Source organism: Helicoverpa armigera, chromosome 12 (genome assembly GCF_030705265.1).
Source record: "Helicoverpa armigera isolate CAAS_96S chromosome 12, ASM3070526v1, whole genome shotgun sequence".
Classification (NCBI taxonomy): Eukaryota; Metazoa; Arthropoda; class Insecta; order Lepidoptera; family Noctuidae; genus Helicoverpa; species Helicoverpa armigera.
Window position 1 is genome coordinate 9,014,945 of NC_087131.1, and position 25,072 is coordinate 9,040,016.

A 25,072-nucleotide genomic window follows, 5' to 3' on the forward strand; every position below is an offset into this window, starting at 1 on the left:
TCAATTGTTTTTAAAATAACTTCCAACAAAGGAACGTCCGGATGCGTTTTTGTTTTACAGTCGTATTTTTGTTGAACGAGACGTTTAAACAAGATGAAAATAAAATGCGACTAGTAACATACAAATGCGCAGACATACATCATCTCTAAACTGGATTTAATATAAAACTATCAGTGTCAGTGCCAGATCTATATTTACTCCATCAAATAGCATAATATATTTAAATAAATTTCGTTGATCGAGATTGCTAAACTCACGAGCTCCAGAGCTTTCATCTATTTCGGTACCGATTGCTTCCAGCTGATTGATATCGACGACCAAGGTTGTTTACTCCTATCATAAGTACTTACACTGGGTTAGATAAATCATCACGCTTATTAACTCTTCAAGGATAGGCAGCACGAGTAGAGTAGTTTTAAATACGTCAAATAACAATACTAAATATAATGCTGTTAAATGTATAGCTTTTTAATGTGACAGCGCAATCTTTGAGGCATTAAATTGAACTTTATATGTTCAACAGCACACCCATAACAATAATTTGATTATGCACATAAAATTAATATCCCGTAACATGGATGAACAATGAATGATTATGGGAGAAGCAATTGTTATAGAGATCACGTTTGCCTTAAGTTTGTTGATGGGTATGCTTAATTAAGCTCGTAAGAGGTCCTGCTAGAAACATGATATGCGATAGGTGTGTTCTAATTAATTCTATAGTCATCGACTAAGCTGTCATTTTACCCAAAAAATAAGTAGGTAAGCTACATCCATATAAATCATTTTCCTTTCAATTGTTTTGCGGTGTGTTTCAATTAATTCTACAGTGATTAACTTAAAAGCTGTAATTTTACCCTTAAAAAATAAGTAGGTAAGCTACATCAGTATAAATCATTTTCCTTACAATTGTTCTGCTTCATTATTTAGGTGAATTAAATAGGGACTGATTATGTACAGTCAAGTCCACAATTAATCCACAAATTAATAGTTTTACGAATACGTTTCCTCTGCCTCGTTTCAACAGCAAACAAAATCCCACAGTATGTTGACAAGCAATTAAATTCAAGCTTCCGTGGCTTCAGTTTCAAAAGACTTGTCGAGCAAAACACTTCGTATTAATTACAAGTACTGATGTTTACATAAAAAATAATGTGTTATGTAATCTGAATTTTAAATGGCTTGGCAACGTGCTCGCAATGTGGTAGTAGTTTGAATACTTAGACTGATGTCACGCCTAAGTAAAGCAGTGTTCAAAGACATTTTAATATGTACTTGCGATGAGTTTAAAGTAACTGGAATTACTTACTAAGTTAGACTTTCATTGAGCGTGCAAGGCAAGCCAAATCAAACGGTACGAAAATGTTAAGTGAAGGTACAGTTTTAAAGCACTTATAAGTGCATTAAGGCTATCAAATGAGGCGAGATTACCTATTAAAGTTATCTTAAAATGTGCTTAATGATTCTTTTCCTGCTATATTTTTTGTATTCCTAAAGTACCTAAGTAAATTATGTTTTATTACAGCACAATCTTTTAAATTCCAATTATGTTCTATTTCAAACGGCTTGTAGGCATTAATAATGAACTGAAATATTTCTTTTATACAATTTCTATAATCTATCCGTCACCTTAGTAACACGACAGCTAATCTAGTGACAAATCTCAAGAAAACTAAAGTTCGTAAACTTCTTAATATACTAGTTTCCCGATCTAACCTTGTTTTATGTAAGGTAAACGCGGGTGAAGTCGTCATGCCCCAATAGTCGTCAATTAATCTTAAAACTTTTATTATTATTTTCTACTAGGGCTTTCAATACCGGTATTACGGGATCCCGTAATACCGTGATCACGGATATATTTTGGTCTTTTTTCAATACCGGTATTGACGAGCCAATACCGTGATTACGGTATTACAATCTTTTTATAATTTTAATTATTGTGGATTGTTGTAATAAGTAGCAGGAAGTTGTATTAAATAAGATAAATAACTACGTACTCGTAAGATGTCATCATCATCCTCCGAGCCTTTTTCCGCCAATCTACTTGGCAACGCTGCAGGGATTCCAGAACAGACCAGATTTCAACCGAGTCAAAGGCCTTCTCATAGTCCACAAATGCTAGACACAGGGGCTGATTATACTCTTCGGTCTTCTGTATAATCTGCCGCACTGTGTGGATGTGGTATATGGTGCCGTATCCGCTCCGAAACCTAGCCTGCTCCGGTGGTTGGAATTCGTCGAGTATTCGCGCAAGTCGGTTCGTGATCACTCTTGAGAACAGCTTATATACGTGGCTTAGGAGGGAAATGAGTCGATAGTTCTTCAGCAGGGATTTGTCTCCCTTTTTGAAGAAAAGGACGACAACACTCCTACTCCACGCCTCTGGAGTTCTCCCTTCAAACAGGACGGCGTTAAAAAGCTTCTGGAGCTCCCCCAGTAGCTCTAGAATCCTCATTTCCGGGATCAGATCGAGATGCATGCGATGCGTATAACCGGCCATAGAAGTTTTCCACTTCCGAAAGGACTGCCGGCACCGAAGAAATGACTTCTCCACTTGTTGTGGTCAGCTTCGTCAAGTGGCTTCTTCCAAGAGATTGTACGAACACCTTTGACCCCCGATTCAGCTCAATTGCTCTTTCAATGTCAAGAGTATTGGAGCACCGTAGGTCGTGTCGTACGTGCTTGTTGATCTCTTGGTTTAGAGCCCGCTTAGCTGACGAAGTGACAGGCGGGTTTTCACGTCGTTTCTTCATAAGCCCTAATGTCTCTTCCGAAAGCTTTGATTTCTTGCCCTTACGCTGCTTGTTACAGAATATCGACCCTTCCTCCCTGAGGATCTGAACCACATATTCGTGGTTCTGGTGTCGTTTCCAACGTCTGTTGTGGTTTCCACGGCGGCAAATTTTACTAGAAAGTTTCAGATCCTGAAATGGTTTGGAGCAGTGTTGGTCGGAGCCTAGCCTTCATCAGACGAAAACGTTCGGCCTTGAAGTTGATATTCAGAGAGCCTCGGACAAGTCGGTGATCGCGACCGGTATTAAACCTATTGATCAAGGAGACGTCTCTGACTATGTGCTTCTTGTTCGTCATGATGAAGTCAATCTCATTTTTAGTCATAGTGTCGGGGCTATGATTGGACGCTTTTTAAACTAAAGGATTGTGTTTTAAAAGTTGTATTCGATCTAAAATTAAACCCCGATTTCAAATTAGACGAATTCGATTTGACAATATTAAAAAATATTTACAACAGCCTTTCTGTAGTCAAAGTAACTGTATTAAAAATTTGAAAACGGGATGCCAATTTACTAAAAGCGGATATTGCGCTAAAATTTATGTTGACGAAGTTAGATGGTCAAGCTTGCAAGCAATGACTTAAGTCAAAATCTTGTAAAAGCACTTCGAAGACGCATAAAGGAGCTATCTGGAATATTGCAATATTAGCATGACCGACAATACCGTGATCACGTGATCACGGTATTGAAATTTTTAATACCGGTATTGATACCGGAATTGAAAAAATCCGGTATTTGAAAGCCCTATTTTCTACTTAACTTAAAATGGGCCGGTTTATATATCAACATATTCTTGATAATATATTGCACAATTGAAATAACAATACGGGGTTTTAACAGTCACGGCTTCTAAGATATGTTATTTGAAACGTGTGTGCCCTAACAAAATCGTTTTTTCGTGAAGTTCAGCTGTCAAAAGTGAAACTCAGCACGTGGTTTTGTGTTTTGATTTACATAACTCCAGTGGGGTCTGTGGTATGTTTCTTTGTTTAATTAGATAGTTAAATTTATTTGCTAGCGACGTAATATGCAATTTGGAATACTTTTAACATAGTAGATATATATTTTTAATGTGACATCTATTGGTACTTCAAAACTCCCATTTGACCCAAAACCCGTCAATTTTACAGTTATTATGACGACTACCGGGACATACTCAAAAGTTGCACCTAAACTCGTCATAATGAGGATATTTTGTGTTTTACAGTACAAAATGCGAATAAATAGCTAATATCGGGACTTTTACAAAATTGATAACTGTCTAGAACAAACATATTTAAGGTTTAGACTACATTTGTTCATAAAACTGCGTTTCTTTTAAGCTTTTTCTTGGGGGTAAATTTTACTCTGCTGGTTCTAGATGCACGCAGTCATGTTATTCGATTCAATTCATATGTTTCTTAATGGTTAAATCCCCTGTTTTCTATAAGTATGCACTTTCTACGAGTGTTTTTTCAGGTATATAGTCTGTAGGCCTCCGCCATTCGATTCGCCTACCGCTTTGGGTACAAGTAGGTCTAGCACTAGCCTTCGATTATCCCTGTATATATATACTATAGAAATGAACCCAAGGACTACCTAATAACCTATGGAGGAAAACTACTTATGCTATTGCGTTGGGATGTTAGTGGATTAGGATGTAGGAAACTATAGGAACTATGGCACCTGGAAAAAAGTCGTGGTGGCCTGGTGGGCCAAGAATCAACCTCTCAAGCATGAGGGCGCGGGTTCGATTCCAGGTCAGGCAAGTACCAATGCAACTATTCTAAGTTTGTATGTACTTATATCCTGCAATGACACCAATGACTGTGTTTCGGATGGCACGTTAAACTGTAGGTCCCGGCTGTCATTGAACATCCTTGGCAGTCGTTACGGGTAGTCAAAAGCCAGTAAGTCTCACACCAGTCTAACAACCCAATACCGCTTGTATTGGGTTGCCTGGGTAACTGGGTTGAGGAGGTCAGATAGGCAGTCGCGTCTTGTAAAGTACTGGTACTCAGCTGAATCCGGTTAAACTGGAAGCCGACCCCAACATAGTTATAATAGGAACTATGGCACCTGCCTATGACAATGTATAAAATACATGTTAAAATGGCAGGTGAAGACTCGCCACCTCACTTACTGGGCCCCCGGGAATCAGTCGTCAAATCGCAACAAGAGGGCAACAGGTACATGAGCGGCTGAAGGGTAAGGATACCTCGGCGGACTTTAAACGCAGATCACGCGCTCCCTGTGGGTCCAGCATCACCGGCCCACCCGCCACTTACCACGAGGCATCCACCCTCCGAGCAGGGCTGCTAACCCTGCTCTAGCGACTCCACTCTGGTCGGCCAATGAAGGCAAGCCAAGAGGCGGGAGACCTTCACTCCGGCAGGCCGGAGATGGGGGACAGTATACTCTCCCCGGAGCACTCGTATATATAGCCCCGCAAGGTCGCTACTCCCCGTCATCCGCCTCATATGCCCTGTGGGGCTTATTAGATATTATTATTATTGGGTTTGAACGGTTAGTTGTACCTAATCATATTTTATTTTTTGATTGATACCTTTAAGACAGTAGACAGTTTGAACTGTCTATAGAGATTTTTGCAAATGGTACTTAGCATGCGCTAAGCAGTTCAGAAGTTTTGATGAATGACAACCTTACCTACATATCTATGAATGTTAGTAATTATTCCGCGGAAAGCTATATAAATGAATGTGGCTTTTATTTTTTGTGAATACTAATTATTTTATTTTACAATTTAAATATTTTAAAAGTAATTATTTTACTCATGCTACATATGCACATGACTGCATGGTTATTATGATTAAGAAATATAACATATATTTTATAGACTGGTTTTGTGATTCCAAGCGTTTGATAGATAGGAATATAAATTAAAATGCAACTATGTATCTTTTTTATTGAATACCTGCTCTTCTAACAGATTATGACCTGCTATTTTAAATAGGAAACCTAACCTAAATAGGAAACCTAATGTTTCAAAAGCACAAGTATGCTTAACAAATTCAAGCACAAAAAATGTACATAACTTGAACCTTATGTTCAAGAGCAGAGAGTTTACATTAGCATAAAAAGTTGACGAGTACTGGGAATATTTGACGAGTATCGGTACAAATCAGACGACTATTGGTACAAATCGCCCTTTTTTTACTTTTGCCTTAATAAGTATATAAAACCATCAAAATGATTAAAAAAACATTAGTTACTTAGAATAATGAATAAATACTCTATCACGTCATGCAAAAAATTTCATTTTCTATTAAATATTTAACACACAGTAGCGCTTCAAAGTCAGTGATTTCCGAAATCCGACGACTATTGGTACGTTTACCTTATGTTTCTGCTACAATACATTATACAAAACTTTCGTATTTTCTTGCAAAGGAAATTGCTTTATCTCAGTAAAATGATCGAGTGGGTTTTATTCGTAATTGACACGGAAATTGTTTGTGACGTTACTGTTTCCTTGTACTACATATTTGTCTGTTTATATGTAATAAAATATAATTTATTTAAGTTGATTGTCATCCCATATTAGTAATATTTACGCATAATAGTGTACCTACAATTTAATTGAATAATAGTGTTTACTGTTCACAAGTCCCGTGGGAACTACTACCCGTACGAAAGAGCATAAGAAGTAGCTTTCCAATAGTGAAAGAATTCAAATCGGTTTATTAGTTTCGGAGCCTTTAGGGTCCAAATAAACAATAAAATGTTTCTTTATTATATTAGTATATAATGGTTAAACAATCGATTATATCGAATAAAATATATATACACTCCGGGAAACAACTAAAATAAAGTTTTTATTCCGTCTTATCATGAAGATGCTACACACATACGCCACTTCAGACCCTGCTATTTTTAGTTAAATTCTGAGAAGATGGATGTCCTCGCGACAAGAATTCTTCCACAATAGTTTCACTGACACATATTATGAACATATCTTATAGTCGGCGACTTCGGAAGTCGGCGGTGTGTTCCGGCACTTAATTAACCCGTAAATAGCACAAGAAGACACGGCCGTCAGGTTGTGTCCTATTCCTGTATTTATAGAAACTGGGTTGGAACTAATTTAGATTGTCCGTTGTATGATTTTAATTAAAGTTTATTTGTTACAAAAAATAACATAGGATTTTTTTTTGTTTCGTCATAAGAATTTATTCAAACCATCATTCATATAAATAACATCTTTCAGATAATTAAACATTTTAACAATTCATAAACAATTATTTGAAAAAGCAATCTAGGCCTTATAGGTATGATAAAATATAGTATTTTTTAAACAAATTCAAAGACTCAGTGACTTTTGAAAAGTTGTTCATAAAAAGCCTTTTTACTGTCCTTCAAAACCAAGTAATTATGTCTTAAAAAACTAGGTTTATTGTTATTATCGCGCTTTTTATAGAGTACTTAGTGGGTAGGCCTTATACAAAGTAACATTCAAATTATGGACTAACAGAGTGGTTAGCACCAAATATAGATTGTACTTAAAGTTTTATTAAATTACGCTCTATTCATACACACGGTTTTGAAGGTAAAGATTAACAAGATATAGAAAGAAAGAAAAAATCAGTTGCTAACAAAGATTGATAAATGTTTCCTACCAAAATATGTTTGGAATCAAATTGTGAGTTGTAATTTGATTAAGATTGGATAGCAACAACAACTTAGTCACGTCGGATTACGAGAAGTGCCTTCTTGTTGCCACGCCGATATTCAACAAAGTAGCATTATAGCTTATAGCGCCATTAGATACCTTGCCTTAATGGAGCCAATGCTCTTAGATCAATGACATCATATATGGATGTTTGCCTTATATGATTTTGTGTCTCTGCAGTGTAATGTTATAAGGTAGGTTTAGTTACAAATAACAATGTTATCAACACGTGTTTTCCCTAAACGGTTATCGGCGGATGTATTCGAACCTCATTGACTCTAGGGCGCTTAATTCTCATTTAATAATTAAGAAAAAACAAAACACTGATTCCAGATTGCTGAACAAATAATAAATAACTCAAATCGATGCTCTTTTTCATTATAAACGAGGCCTGGACTCATTACTTGCCAGTAATAAGTATTTGGGCGTAATGAGGTAGTCCTTTAGGTTAATAACCACTTATCTGCGTGTTTGTTGTTAAAATAGGCCTAGATAAACCCAGCTCGACAATCAGTGACTCACAAAAGATCCTACTCTCGCCGTGTGACGTAATGACAGCCCAAAATAAAATGACGACATGAATGAGTACTAACACGTTAGCTGACAAAGTTAGTGTACGTGCCGTCTCATGCATTATGCAGCCGGTACGCGTATTTTGAGCTCATTTAGCGCTCAGTTCTAAATATACCAAGTGTTTCCACACATGCCGTGACCTTTTGATGTGCGCCGTATGTTCAACAAATGTATTTCCGTTGCGGTCATCTGTCACAGTTTGGAACAAGGGTCCCGCCGGGGGCGCGCAAAGTACGCTTTGCGATTATTTGTACAAGCCGCTTATTTCAGCTCCAAGGTCTGGAGAGAGTAATTTTTATATTCTGTTTTTTGTTGTTTATTTGAATTTTATTGTGACAGTGTTTTTGTGAACGCTTTCCTTATGACCTCATAAATATTTCACACAAAAATCCAACCTAATTTAAAGTGACGAAAACTCACAGTCGTCGTCCGCCTTTTGTTAAACACCTCATAACACACTGGACAAAAATACTACAGTTTACATATTGCACTTGGTACAGAGCCCTTGGCCCAATACTGAGTTTAACCAAAGTAACGTTACATATGGAAGACATAATTATAGCTGGACTAAATGCAACCACGTAAGCATTCTCGGAGATAATTCTGCGGTACATATACGGTGTTGTTTGTACCTAACATAGATAGCAGGGCACGAACAGAATGATTTATGATTTATATGGAAACCTTATCTACCCAACCTAATTGTTTGGGCTGTTGGAATAAAGATAAATACGGTCAAGGCATGCATGTGTCAACAGCCAACACTTGTTGGCTTTTGTTATAAAAACTGCGTAAAAATGGCCGATCCCTTTTGTGTTGACACGTTTCGCTCTTGGCCGTTCATGAACAGTTGAACATCTGTACAAAACAAAAACAGTCGTGTCGTTGATAGATATCTTCCTTAATTTGTGATAGTATTGCGAGAAGCTCATCCAACGATAAAGTGGGAATAAAAATGAAGATAATGACGACGATAAAATATATTTAAACTTACTTCTATATTAATCCCACTGTCAAAATATAGATAGGTACATTCCTTTAAAACATCCTTGTACTCAAGCGCGAATCCCGAGAGAGATTCCTTATCCGTAGTGAAGGGTCTAAGGTGAAGTGCTTTAGTACTTCAACTGTAAAACAAGGATAATCAAGCAACTCGTTACGCGTAGAAGATCAGCTCGGATCGGGGTCAAGAGCTGACATGCCGTAATTATAGGAAAAAACGTGGGCTGGGTTAGAATTTAATTGTTTAGTTACATAGTGAGCGTGATTATCGAGTAAAAAACAGTAAGTATAAAGCTTGAAAAGTTTCTATCGATGCGATGATTGTACTATACGTCATATTTCTAAGACACAGAGCTTATGTCAGCTTCTATACAAACTTTTTGAACCTTTCTATCAAAAATCGGGCCAACCCGTCCATTGGGATACCAATTGTAAAACTGCAGTTCAAAGATCTTACAAAACAAGATAGCAAAGAATACAGTCGATTTGTATAAAAATCTAATGTGAAACCTTGAACTCTCTACATGTACCTACATATAATACCTTTGTGATGAATCCTCTATTAAATTAGCTTAAATACAAATAATTACACACATACCTACGTAAGTTTATAGTAGGTGAATATTCCCAGAATCCTCAATAAGTACGTAGGTACCTACACGAGCGTGCCTCCGGATAGTAATGTAATATTGGAAACTTTAATTGGGTAAGGTTTCGGATACATAGTAAGGTAAACGTACCAATAGTCGTCGGATTTCGGAAATCACTGACTTTGAAGCGCTACTGTGTGTTAAATATTCAATAGAAAATGAAAATTTTTGCATGACGTGATAGAGTATTTATTCATTATTCTAATTAACTAATGTTTTTTTAATCATTTTGATGGGTTTATATACTTATTAAGGCAAAAGTAAAAAAAGGGCGATTTGTACCAATAGTCGTCTGATTTGTACGGATACTCGTCAAATTATCCCAGTACTCGTCAATTTTTAATGCTAATGTAAACTCTCTGCTCTTGAACATAAGGTTCAAGTTATGTACATTTTTTTTGTGCTTGAATTTGTTAAGCATACTTGTGCTTTTGAAACATTAGGTAGGTAGATAGATAAAAAACCAAATTCCTATTTAGAATAGCAGGTCATAATCTGTTAGAAGAGCAGGTATTCAATAAAACAGATACATGGTTGCATTTTAATTTATATTCCTATCTATCAAACGCTTGGAATCACAAAACCAGTCTATAAAATATCTATACTAATATTATAAAGCTGAAGAGTTTGTTTGTTTGAACGCGCTAATCTCAGGAACTACTGGTCCGATTTGAAAATTTCTTTCAGTGTTAGATAGCCCATTTATTGAGGAAGGCTATAGGCTACTTTTTATCCCGGTATGGGAAGTAGTTCCCACGGGATGCGGGTGAAACCGCTGGCAGAAGCTAGTATGTTATATTTTTTAATCATAATAACGATGCAGTCATGTGCATATGTAGCACGAGTAAAATAATTACTTTTAAAATATTTAAATTGTAAAATAAAATAATTAGTATTTAGAAAAAATAAAAGCCACATTCATTTATATAGCTTTCCGCGAAATAATTACTAACATTCATAGATATGTAGGTAAGGTTGTCATTCATCAAAACTTCTGAACTGCTTGGCGCATGCTAAGTACCATTTGCAAAAATCTCTTTAGACTGTTTAAACTGTCTACTGTCTTAAAGGCATCAATCGAAAAATAAAATATGATTAGGTACAACTAACCGTTCAAACCCAATAATAATAATATTTAATAAGCCCCACAGGGCATCTGAGGTAGATGACGGGGAGTAGCGACCCCGCGGGGCTATACAATGTGTCCCGGGGATAAGTGACAGCCCGAAATTTTTTGAATATTTGTACAAAATTAAGGATAATTTCATTTATATTTTTGAAAAAAATCATTAAAAAATTTTTATTGTCAGGCCTGTTAATAACAGGCTTTGCTCATTTTTAACCGAGTAGGAGTCAAATTTCAACTGACTGTATTTTTGCATTTGTTTGAAATAGCAGCAAACATTGTTTTGAGCTATTGTAGGAAATATCATGTAGTTTATTAATAAATTAAAAGAAAGTGATATTTATTGGACTTATTTTGGAAAAACTGAAAAAAAGGCGTTATTTTCTTTGAATTTTTCTTTTCTTTTTTTTCTAATAAATGTTTTATTACATTTTTGTTATGTTTGATAATTTTAATTGATAAACTATGATGTCGGCTAGTCAATAAAGAAAAAAGAATTTAAAAAGATGTAAAAACTTAGGAAATATCTTAAAAAAACTGCAGCACGTCACAGTATTTACTAAAAAAATTAAAAAAATCATTTAAAAAGAACCAAAGGCGGTAAGTCCCAAATATAAAGGAAATTATCCTTAATTTTGTACAAATATTCAAAAAATTTCGGGCGGTCACTTATCCCCGGGACACATTGTATATCCGAGTGCTCCGGAGAGAGTATACTGTCCCCCATCGCCTTCCTGCCGGAGTGAAGGTCTCCCGCCTCTTGGCTTGCCGTCATTGGCCGACCAGAGTGGAGTCGCTAGAGCAGGGTTAGCAGCCCTGCTCGGAGGGTAGGTGCCTCGTGGTAAGTGGCGAGTGGGCCGGTGATGCTGGACCCACAGGAAGCGCGTGATCTGCGTTTAAAGTCCGCTGAGGTAGCCTCACCCTTCAGCCGCTCATATACCTGTTGCCCTCTTGTTGCGATTTAGCAACTGATTCCCGGGGGCCCAGTAAGTGAGGTGTCGAGTCTCCACCTGCCATTTTAACATGTATTTTATACATTGTCATCGGCAGGTGCCATAGTTCCTCATCATCATCATCCTCCGAGCCTTTTTTCCCAACTATGTTGGGGTCGGCTTCCAGTCTAACCGGATTCAGCCGAGCACCAGTACTTTACAAGAAGCGACTGCCTATCTGACCTCCTCAACCCAGTTACCCAGGCAACCCAATACCCCTTGGTTAGACTGGTGTGAGACTTACTGGCTTTTGACTACCCGTAACGACTGCCAAGGATGTTCAAGGATAGCCGGGACCTACAGTTTAACGTGCCATCCGAAACACAGTCATTGGTGTCATTGCAGGATATACTTAGAAAGTACATACAAACTTAGAAAAGTTGCGTTGGTACTTGCCTGACCTGGAATCGAACCAGCGCCCTCATACTTGAGAGGTTGATTCTTGGCCCACCGGGCCACCACGACTTTTTTTCCAGGTGCCATAGTTCCTATAGTTTCCTATATCCTAATCCACTAACATCCCTCGCAACGCAATAGCCCAAGTAGTTTTCCTCCATAGTTAGCAATACTTTAGCAGAGAACCGGAGATTGTCCTATAGTATATATACAGGGATAATCGTCAGTTTTGTGTCACCATTTCATTAAAGTGGTCTTAAAAGGGCGTTTTAAATTTTTTTGTTGCATCTGATGTTGTGTGTGGGCCCTTGATTTACAGCTTTTATGACTTTTAAAAGGCCCTTTTGCTTGTAGTTTCTTTCAGTCATGATCTGCTATTCAAATTACGATCATGCAATCACTAAATACAGACAATTTTAAATAAAAAAATCTTACTTAAGATTACTCTTTACCCATCAATATCGAATACGACAAGCAAAGAAGTGACAGCGATGGAAGCTATGTCATCTTAGTTTTAAAACTGATTTTAATATTTTAGCGTCAAAACTAGTTGAATGACATATTTATACAGGCGCTATTAAGGCACGTTAGGAAGACGCGGTACAATACGCGTGACGAAATGCGTTATTTCGAACAAAAAGCATAGTGTAAGAACAGTCAATTTTTGTTTGCCACAAATTGTAATCCAAGCGTAGTAGAAACAAAGGCTAGTGCTAGACCTACTTGTACCCAAAGCGGTAGATCTTAATCAAATGGCGGAGGCCTACAGCGGCCAATATATACCTGAAAAAACACTCGTAGAAAGTGCAAACTTATAGAAAACAGGGGATTTAACCATTAAAAAACATATTAATTGAATCGAATGACATGACTGTGTACTTGCATCTAGAACCAGCAGAGTAAAATTTACCCCTAAGAAAAAGCTTAAAAGAAACCCAGTTTTATGAACAAATGTAGTCTTAACCTTAAATATGTTTGTTCCAGATAGTTATCAATTTTGTTAAAGTCCCGATATTAGCTATTTATTCGCATTTTGTACTGTAAAACACAAAATATCCTCATTATGACGAGTTTAGGTGCAACTTTTGAGCATGTCCCAGTAGTCGTCATAATAATTGTAAAATTGACGGGTTTTGGGTCAAATGGGAGTTTTGAAGTACCAATAGATGTCACATTAAAAAAATATATCCTCTATGTTAAAAGTATTCCAAATTGCATACTACATCGCTAGCAAATAAACTTAACTATCTAATTAAACAAAGAAACATACCACAGACCCCACTGGAGTTATGTAAATCAAAACACAAAACCACGTGCTGAGTTTCACTTTTGACAGCTGAACTTCACGAAAAAACGATTTTGTTAGGGCACACACGTTTGAAATAACATATCTTAGAAGCCGTGACTGTTAAAACCCCGTATTGTTATTTCCATTGTGCAATATATTATCAAGAATATGTTGATATATAAACCGGCCCATTTTAAGTTCAGTAGAAAATAATAATAAAAGTTTTAAGATTAATTGACGACTATTGGGGCATGACGACTTCACCCGCGTTTACCTTATCGTAGAACTTTCTAGGACTTGGTAAACTTTGTTAGCCTAATCCGAGTAGCTGGTCAGGAATGTGAGTGATTACGACTATCCGTTTCTTCATGTAGTTTTTATGGATGTACTTAATTAATGAATGTTACAAATTATTGCCTTTTGTATTCAACATTTTAATTCATCATACGTATACAATAAAGAGCAAACATTTTTTTGTTTGTTTGTTCAAGCAAAGATTTCTCGGTGGGAAAGCTACTATTCCCAGCTATATTCTATCTCGGTACGGGCAGTAGTTTCTGCGGGACGCGAGTGAAACCGCAGAAAAACGGCTAGTTTTAAATAATTTAGAGAAATAGAAATCCAAAAAAACGTTTCATCAGAAAATGGAAGAACCTTTTTTAGCAAATGTAATTTACAAACATTGTTTTACAAATGAATGGATACACACTATTTTCATTACACGTATGGCTGCAAACAAAGTGTGTACTACCAAGAACGTCGACGAAACACACTATTTACGTCGTAGCCATAAATTCAGGTGAACTGTGTACAATTTCCCGAATCGTGCTCTCGATTAATACTTCGCGTCGTCATGTTGGTACTGCCGGGGGAACAAGCGGCTTGCCCCGTACGCGAGCAATTAGCTTCGTTCACCAGAATTAATTAATTTGCCTGAAGCCTGAAGGCCTCCCCACTTGGATATACATGCAGGGAAATTAATCATTATTTACTCACAATTTCACTAGTAAGTCTATTGGAGAGGATGGTTGTAGTTATTTTTGTTGTAAAATAGTTGTAATTGAAAAATACGATATTATGTAAAGGGAAAATTTTTTATTGAGAGAAATTTGACAAGTCAAGTGACATATGAAAATATTTGAAATATAAAAAATAAATACTGTAACAGCCAGTACGATTAGATATAAGAACTCCTTCAACATCCTCCCTTTAATCGTGCATGACTGTACAAACAAGTAAACTTATAAATGTCCTCGACTGTACTTACAATAATCATACTTAAATATACCTGACTGTACTTTTCACAAAGTAAATTATAAAAACAACACGAGAGTACCTAGTCAAAACTTAAAAACAAAACAATCAATTCTTATTTAAATAAAATAAAAACAACTTGAGATATCATTAAGCCTATATCTGACACGCAACGCTGATGTTTGCAACGACTCAACCCTTTGGTTAAAATATCCGCTAACATCCTGTCAGTTGGCAAATATGATAGTTTTATTTTATTATTTTCGACCAATTCTCGAATAAAATGATATCGGACATCAATATGTTTGGTCCGATTATGGTGGACCGGGTTCTGCGCCAACTTCTGAGCACTTTGGTTATCGTTACAAAGTGTAACTACAAAAGACTCACCAGTTATTTCTCCAATAAGGCGTTGTAAAAACACAGCTTCCTTAGCAGCACTAGTTAATGCCATGTACTCGGCTTCAGTCGATGACAATGCTACTGTAGGCTGTTTTTTAACCCCCGACGCAAAAACGACGGGGTGTTATAAGTTTGACGTGTCTGTGTGTGTGTGTGTGTGTGTGTGTGTGTGTGTATGTGGCATCGTAGCTCCCAAACGGATGATCCGATTGTAATGCGGTTTTTTTTGTTTAAAAGGTATGTCAGTCGGGAGTGTTCTTAGCTATGTTTGGTGGAAATCGGTTCAGGTCTCCAAGGTCATCAGCTCGTTTGCTAGATGTGATAGGAATGTTACACGCTCAATTTACTTGCAAGTATATGTGGGATCTGAAATTTGAAACACTAATGTCTTTTGGAACCACTGAGCTGGTCTGCTGTTAGGGCACGAAGGTAGGAGACGTAACCCTGAACTGCCTTTTAGTAAACCCATCGAGTTTGGGCTCGTTGACTTTGTCTTGACGAGTTCTCTTCAAGTTTCTGATTGACGAGAACCTGATACTGGAAATGGGATGTGGCGGATGAAACCCTGGAATGCCGGAATGAAACGGATAAACCGATTTATATTTTTGCTGAAAATCTAGAATGTCCAAAGGTTAATCTTTATTGATTCTCAATCTGTGCAATTCTCCCAGAGCCAGTTTGTCATGAGGATTGTTAAACAGCTTCCTTTGGCCGAGATCGCATATAGCGACCCCTTCTTAAGATAAAATAAATTAAATGAAAGAAGGAAAAATTAAGGAGCTCCTTTAAAAAGCATGAAATAAAATTAAATTGTAAATTTAAAAAAACCCCCGACCCAAAAAAAGTACGCAATAATTATGACGAAAGGTTAAAAACGCTAAACCCTATAAAAAGCAAAAAATAACTTTTAACACTACGTAAACTAAATTTTGACATGTCGGGGGACCGCTTTTTACCTTCATAAATACTTACATAAATCAAATAATACCTACCTAATTACAACATTCGTTAAAAAAAAACATGTATCTAAAGTAATGAATTAGAGCGGTCCCCCGACACGACAAAATTTAGTTTACGTAGTGTTAAAAGTTATTTTTTGCTTTTTATAGGGTTTAGCGTTTTTAACCTTTCGTCATAATTATTGCGTACTTTTTTTGGGTCGGGGGTTTTTTTAAATTTACAATTTTTGCATTCCCACGACACTGGTGCATTAGCTAATTTAAAAACGTAACCTGTGTAAGACCTTCTGTCACTGCCGTTGGCCCAGTCAGCGTCGACAAAACCGCATAAGGGTTCACCAGTTCTTTTAAAAGTTAGTCCATAATCCAACGTACCTTTCAGATACTGCAAGACTCGCTTAGCCGCAGTCCAGTGTGCCTGCATAGGATTCTGATTAAACTGACTAAGAAAACTAACAGCAAACAAAATATCAGGCCTAGTATTGATAGCTAAAAACATAAGACAACCAATTAAGTTTTGGTAGGGAACATTGCCAGCCGATTCAGTTTGAGAACGCAGGTCAATGCTTACATCCATAGGAGTGGATACAGTCTTGCACTCCGACATATTAAAACGACTCAAAGTCTCTAAAATATACCGTTTTTGGTCTACCTTCACATCGTTAGTTCCGTTTTCCCTAGCGATATGCAAACTAAGGCAATAGCTGAGTTCTCCTAAATCCTTAACACCAAAATATTTTGTCAAACCGTTCTTTAAGTAAGATAGCTCAATCTCATTATCATAGATAAATATTAAGTCATCTACGTATACTGCTAGAATGGAAATATTATCAGGACCTCTTTTCAAATAAATACAGGGCTCAGACTGTAATCTGTTATAGCCTAAGTCCAGAAGTACCTTATCAAGACGTTTATTCCAGGCTCTAGCTGCCTGTTTGAGACCATAAAGCGATTTGTTCAAATGACACACTTTTGTCTCTTCGCCTTCAACAATAAAACCTTCAGGTTGTACCATGAACACATTCTCTTCAAGTTTACCGTACAAAAAAGCAGTGTCTATGTCTAAATGATGCATTTTCAAATTCTGTTCAACTGCTAACGCAATTAAAACTCTCAGCGACGAATAACGAACAACCGGTGAAAAAGTTTCCTCATAGTCAATACCATAACTCTGATGAAAACCTTTAGCTACCAAACGTGCCTTGTATCTACAAATGTTACCTTCGGAATCACGTTTTAACTTGAAGACCCATTTACACGGTATAACTTTCTGAGCCTTGTTCTCTATTAAGGTCCAAGTACCGTTGGTCATCAAGGAGTTGTATTCGTCTTCCATAGCAGCTATCCATTTAGCTTTATCAGGTCTTGAAAGAGCATCAGAATAAGAATAAGGTTCGTCTGTTAACTCACCACTTAGCATCGTCGAACAACAGACAGTACAGCGATAATTTACAGGTTTTCTATCCCTCAAATTGTACCTCATACCAGTTTCCACAGGCACTACTTCTTCCTCAGCAGGAACTATAGAAGTTTCAGGAAGAGGAGAAATATGTAGAGCTGGTGGTGTAGGTACAACAGGAGCACTACTTGTACTTGCCACAGGATCATCATTCAAGGCTGACTCTATTGCTGAGCTGCCTTGGACCTGTAAAATATTGGTATCAGAAGAGAGAATAATGTCACGACCAGGTGACTCATCCTTTTTCGGAACCGTATCTGAAAAACAATTCTCCAAAAATACTACATCCCGTCCTTTAATGGATTTCCTAACATTAATAGGATCTCGAAATCTATACGATTTGTTGTCATCACAATACCCAACGAATATATACTGCTTTGCTTTCGGGTCTAGCTTATGACGATCGCAAGCGGGTACATTTACGTATGCACGACAACCAAAAACACGTAAATGAGCAAGATCTGGCTTCCTGTTATACCATAGCTCATACGGAGTACGATTTTCTAAAGCTCTGTGTGGACATCTATTTTTAAGATAAGTAGCTGTACGTACCGCTTCTTGCCAGAAAGTCTTGGGTAGGCCACTATCTTGCAGCATACACCTAGATTTTTCAACTAAGGATCTATTTGTCCGCTCAGCAACCCCATTAGACTCAGGACAGTATGGAACAGTGGTCTGATGCCTAATTCCTTTTGAAGCAAGATAAGCTTCGAACTCAGCATTGACGTACTCACCGCCATTGTCAGTACGTAAGTTTCTTATTTTAAGAGAAGTTTCTCTCTCAACAAGAGCTTCAAACTCTAAAAATTTTTTCTTAACATCCGCTTTAGAGCGTATAAAATAAGAAAAAATCATTCTAGAAAAATCGTCTACAAAAATTAGTAAATATCTGTTCGATTCTAAAGAAAAAACATCAAAAGGACCACAAACGTCAGAATGTATAAGCTCCAACATTCTAGTACCTTTCTTATACTCAATAGTTTTGAAGGGTTTTCTACACTGTTTTCCTTCTATACAAGCTACACAAGGGTTTTTATCTAAAGAAGAATATTCAATACCTTTTGCTTGACCATGACGCAGGTGTTCCAACGCAGCGCGGCATAAATGTCCTAGCCTGCGATGCCACAAACTCGAAGAAGTATGTACATCGCCAACCATTGCGCTTACCGGGCAAATAGGTATATGATCGAGTCTGTACAACCCACCAACATTGCGTGTTGCGTGCCTTACTGGCTTGCCAACTACCTTTACGTTGTTATTGTTGTACATGTTACATCCTCTTTTATCAAAAACTACAGTAATGTCTTTGTCAACTGCCTTACTTACAGAAATTAAATTAGTGCTTAATTCTGGAACAAAAAGAACGTTTTTAATACTACTTAATTCTAAGTTATCTTTCTTTAACAACTGTACATCACCAATGCCTGTCGAAGAAACCTTCTTATTATTGGCCAAAGTTATTATAGATAGTTCAACTCAGATTTGCGCGCGGCCCTATGTGTGCGTCGGCTTGTAAATATACAACTTTTATTCGTGTGACAGTGACGTCGTCCGAGGATGACGTGTTCTTATCGCTTTTTTTCTTGGGTACAGTCGTTTACAAAAATACTAGTTATTCACGGATAAATTATTAAGGAGTCAGGTAAAGCGTTTCAAACAATGAAACAACATTCAAAGCCCTTTATTATTAAATAAGTTATAGTACAGTTCATACGTCTTTTCAAATTTACATTGACAGTGTCTAAGAAATAAATGAGGTGAAATATCTAAGATGAATTAAATACTCCTTACATATTTTCTAGCTCGGGGTACGCGGACAATAAATAAAAGTGTGGACTAAGAATGTAAAAAAAAACGTAATCGTGTATAATAATGTAAACAAAATGTGTGGGGAATTTTAAAAAAATATATTGCCTCGCATAATGTCGGCCAAAATAAGACGGAAATAATGAAACTCATAAATGAACGTTTAAGTCAAATTGATGAAGGGATGTGGGGTAATACTTGTCGACATGTACAAAAGAAAAAAGAAGAATACTATAGACATTTTGACATGGAGTCAGAATTTATAATTCACCTTGGAGAGTAGCGAATCCGAAAATTCATCATTTGATTTTTCAAGTAGCGATTCAGAATCATTATATAAAAATTAACACTAAATTACGTAATAACTATTTTTCTGTAAACACCTGTATACAACCCCTAAATAACTGTATTTGTACCTGACTGTACCTCTTGTCACGCACACAAAGTCACTGTATATGTACAAGGATTACCCACACAAAAGGCCGCGCGCACGACTGAGTTGAACTTACTATACTTTACTCTCAACATTAGAATTGAAGTTAGAAAGCCATTCCTTTTTGCATGACATATGTGTGGAGGCGCCACTGTCCACGTACCAATCCGACGAACTTATGCTTCCTCCAGCACCAAAATACATTAATGTCGATTCCTTGACATATCCTTGCTTTGACTTTTGTCCTTTTTTCTTTTGCGGACAATTCGGACTTTTATGTCCAGGCTCCTTACATCGGTAGCACACAATCTTCTTCGCTCTCGACAATTTAGAAGCAAAAACTAACTCCCTCGACTCACGTTTTGCGCTTTCATTAAGCAACTTCTGCTTCACGAGTTGTGTGTGACGTTATGTCCACGTAAGAGTTTTCTAGGGCCATCACAAGGGGATCATATTCTTCTGGCAATCCACCGAGTAATATCGCACCAATAGATAAATCGTCAATTTTACGACCTATATCTGCCAAGTCTTGGACAGTGCCAGTAACGGCATTTATATACTCCTCAATAGAAACAAACTGCTTCAACTCGTATCTATAAAGCTTTCGCTCTAGCGCAAGTCTCCTTCCCATGCCTTTATCTTCATACGCATTTGCTAAAGTGTCCCATACCTCTTTTGCGGTATTACAAGAACGGACATGTGTGATAGCACCGCCATGTAAAGTTAAACACATCTTCGTGAAAGCTTTTATCTCTTTAGCCTTCTTCACGCTGATCGACGTGTTGTCATCGGCACCGTATCCCTCTATGGTAGACCAAAGGTCGTCGTGCATTAAGTACATGCGCATCTTAAATTTCCATTCCGGATAGCCACTTTTCTCGCATAAACTTTTTACAGAAAGAATGGATGCCCCGGATCCCGAGGGAACTACACTTGTATCACCGTGCGACATTTTAACACATATGCGTTACAATTACAACATTGGTAGGGCTGGGCCCATAACCATTTGTTGTAAAATAGTTGTAATTGAAAAATACGATATTATGTAAAGGGAAAATTTTTATTGAGTGAAATTTGACAAGTCAAGTGAAATATGAAAATATTTGAAATATAAAAACCGGCCAAGTGCGAGTCGGACTCGTGCACGAAGGGTTCCGTAAATTACAGTTAAATCAACCTATCTCAAAAACTATAAGAGATACTTTGATCAAACCAAAAATCGTTGAAAGACTTAATTAGCATGCATCACCTCTATTTTTTTTAGAATTTTATACCCCGTAGTTATAAAAATAGAGGGGGGGGGACATACTTTTTACGACTTTGAGAGCTGATATCTCAAAAACCGTTCACTTTAAGAAAAATGTTTTTTAGAAAACTTTATATCATTTTAAAAGACCTTTCCATTGATACCCCACACGGGTATGTACATCGAAAAAAAAAATTTCATCCCTCAGTTACATGTATGGGGGGCCCCACTCCCAATTCTTTTTTTTACTATTTAGTGTCATATTTTTGTAGCGGTTCATACAACACATATTCCCATCAAATTTCATCACTGTAGTACTTATAGTTTCCGAGTAAATCGGCTGTGACAGACGGACAGACGGACAGACGGACAGACGGACATGACGAAACTATAAGGGTTCCGTTTTTGCCATTTTGGCTACGGAACCCTAAAAATAAATACTGTAACAGCCAGTACGATTAGATATAAGAACTCCTTCAACAATTTTTAAGTCGTCTTTTACATTATGTATATGTAATTAACAAAAATATTTTCTATAACGTGTACGGAATATAAAATGTATAGATCCAATCAAAGAGTATTTAATACTCTTTGATTGGATCTCTTAGGGGTACCATTAGACGCTCCCTAGACGTTCAAATAATTCCTCAATGTGGCTAATGTCGCTTTTAAAATATGTTGAATTAGGTACCGTACATAAATGTTTTAAATTGATTTATGTATTATATTTAAGAAATAAAAACTTTTTTAAATATAGTAAAAAAACAAACGCAATAAAAATGTAACAGTACTGGCTGAAACTACACACGTATTTGAAATTTCAAAAAAAGAACAGCATTCAAAAATGACAGTCACGAATTTGCCGCGGGAAAATTGACAAGCACAATGAATAAGTGGAGGATTTATCAAAACTGTAACATGCTATACCACTGTAACGTGAGTACATTATTTCCCAACTTAGTAAAAGTTAAACAAAGCTCCCAGATTGCAAAGTAATTAAATCGCAAACAATCACGAGCGTCGGTTTCATTGGCATCATTAACCGCTTCCCGTAACATTTTGGTAACACCAGTTCAAATATGGCAGCCAGCCTATTCAGGCGTTGGGTGCTTGTTGAGTCATGACGGAGCTCGCTCCAGCTAATTGCCAACATACTCGTAAGCTTCATAAAAGGCCACTTCAAAGCAAACCGCTCCATTTAAAACTAAAACTAAGACGCGGGTCGAGAGCGGCAAATTGGAAAGACTGGTACCATACATTGTAATTGACACCTAAATAGCTTCTACTCCATAGGAAATGCGTCTGTTTGGAGTACACATTGAAGACTAAACAGTCGGCCAGCAGTTGGCCCGATGGTTGTTTTTTTTTTTAAGAATTTAAGGTTGTCATATTAAATTCAGTCAAAGTTTTCATTCGGTCCGATACTCGCATCGTGAATTCAATGAAACTGGCCAAGTACAAAATCGTTGTTATGTGCGTACCACTGACCTCTATATTTACCACTGGACAGGCTGTTTTCAACGTGCTTTTGTGCCCGTTTGATAATCGCCATTTTGGCGCTGCTAGACGTAGCGAGTGTCCGTGGTACTAAAAATATTTTACAGTGAAACCAATGAACAAACACTTCTCTCACAGCCATTTGAAATTATACGTCAAAATTAGTTCTGTGGACACTCGCTTAGACGATATTGGCGCTTCAAATGGGCACAAAAAAATTGCTGTCAAACGTACGGAATAGCCGGTCCAGTGGTAAATGTAGAGGTCAGTGGTGCGTACTAACTACCATAATTTCTTATTATGATTTATGAGCCCTAACAATTGTCGGCTGACTAAAAGTTTGCAGTGTACGGCTACTCTTAGGGATTTGGCTATTTTGGTACCGATGGATTGAAGGGCAAACAGTTAGTCATGGGTTTTCTTTGTTTATCATAGAGGTTCAATAAGAGGTTAACCACTCATAAACAGTAGAAAAAATAAATGGATCTATTTTGTTCTAGGTACGTTTGAATGAACATTCATATTATGAAGTAGGTACTGTATGATTTAATGCTTTGTGAATCATCGCATTTTTTTATAAGTTCAAGCCATCTCGAATGATTGACGCTGTTAAAAAAAAGCATTAGGTAGGTACCTATTGTTCAAGTGTTCGATGATTTATAATCACTAAATATTCTTTGTGCTTATTTCACTTACATGAGGTAGATGTTCTGTACATTATCTATTAATATCACAAATGTAACATTTTGAAATTAATCAGAGATAACAATAGACTAAACTAAATAACGAAACAATAGGTTTTTTTAATGATTCTGTAAGTGGGCGACCGTGGGTTCATTCAATTTTGGTACATGGACAAAAACTTTAATTTGCTCAACTAATGATGCTTCTTTTTTCAGCAAAATAGGCACATAAAATATGATGAACTTCAAAATGTCAGTACCACACGGTTTACGGGCGTCATTGTCCTCATAAATTAATAAGAAGAAAACTAAAAATAGATTTCTGTATTTCTGTCTGCATTCCAACACAAAAATCCTTTGTTACTGAAAAAGGAATGAATATATGCTACCCAGTTTAGTTATTACACCTACTTACATATAATGACTTCAACTCTGTCAAATTTTCGGTAGGTAGGTACCATGTATGTAGGTATACCATAGCAATTCAACTTTCAGACTAGCACTAGCTGTTCCCCAGGGTTCCACTCGCTTCCCGCTCTATAGTATCTGTGTACCAAAAGTCATTTAAATCGGTTTCATAGTTTTGGCGTTAAGCTCGACAGACAGATACGAGTTACTTTCGTATGATACTTTATGATATTACTAAAGATTAGGTACCTCAAATCTAATACGTGTTTTCTTTCCCAGGTTAGGACTAACTCACGATGGAGACAGCCAGTGTCAGAGCGAGGCCGTGAAAGGCTCAGTGATGGCACCAACAGTGCTAGCCACGCTACACAACTACGCCTGGTCTACTTGTTCCAGAGAACAGTTCCATGAAAAGTCCAAGTAAGTATGAAGGCAACTTTTTTGATTACAGGTTCAAATCAAATCAAAAGTCATTTATTCAAAGTAGGCTAAAAATCAGCACTTTTCAAGGTCAATTTTACAAAAATAGCGGCCCCCAAAAAGCCCGCCCTTCACCACTTCCAACACCACATGTGTGTTTGCTGGGAAGAAAAAGTGGTGGAACAAACTCCCCAGCTATACATACTCGTATATGGATCTATCTGCTATATAGAAAATCTGAGGAACGGTATGTGGTATGTGCAATTGCAATGAGATGCGCCTACTTACGGTACCTATAGTTTCTCTAAACTACATACTTTACTCGCCCATGCATTATATTACCGCTACATTTTATAGGCACTTACTTAGGCCTACATTTCTATTATCAACCTGATCCCTTAATTATCTTTTGTGGCACACTACGCGTATCTATTTGCAACGACATTCATAAAAAATTCCACGTAGGCCACCTAGAGGTGCGAATATATCCCAGGAATTCCGTATCTATATATTAGTTTAGGACAGCAATATTGGCGAAAAATTCTCTCTATCCAAACCTGGTATCTGATAAATTACGCATTGGTTACGGTTAGAAGCTCAGTGGAACGTATTCAGGCTAATTGAACGCGCATACGTAGATACCAACGTCCAAATGCCTGACTTAGTTTAGCTGCGGTCGGCAAATTGGTTGACGCGCCTGGCTGTCTGCCTAGGCCCACTGAGTTGAACACTAAGCTCATATTTAACCACTAGGCTGTCTATTTATATAAACTGTTTAAACTAAGTACAACAAGTTGCCTAGTTATCAAAATATTCTGACCATTATTTTTGAAAATTTTGTGTATTTAACCAGCATAAAACCTTTCATAATACATCATATTCGTAGCAGCAAAAAAGAAAATGGTTCTTTACGTTCTTCTATTACAACGAAACATAAATTGTCGCGCTATTCTCTCCAACCAACAATAACGTTCTTTGCAACTGTGTCCAATAGCCGTATTTTCACTTTGTTATTTC

At 37.1% G+C, this 25,072-nt stretch overlaps 1 protein-coding gene across 1 annotated transcript in view; it reads left to right on the top strand.

Annotated features, from left to right (window-relative positions):
- Positions 1 to 25,072, top strand: part of LOC110383950 (A disintegrin and metalloproteinase with thrombospondin motifs 1) — a 57,069-nt gene that overhangs the window by 4,801 nt on the left and 27,196 nt on the right. Inside the window, exon 5 of the mRNA XM_049838600.2 lies at positions 23,915 to 24,055. Within this exon, the coding sequence (XP_049694557.2) occupies positions 23,915 to 24,055 (141 nt within the window). The remainder of the gene's footprint in view (positions 1 to 23,914; positions 24,056 to 25,072) is intronic.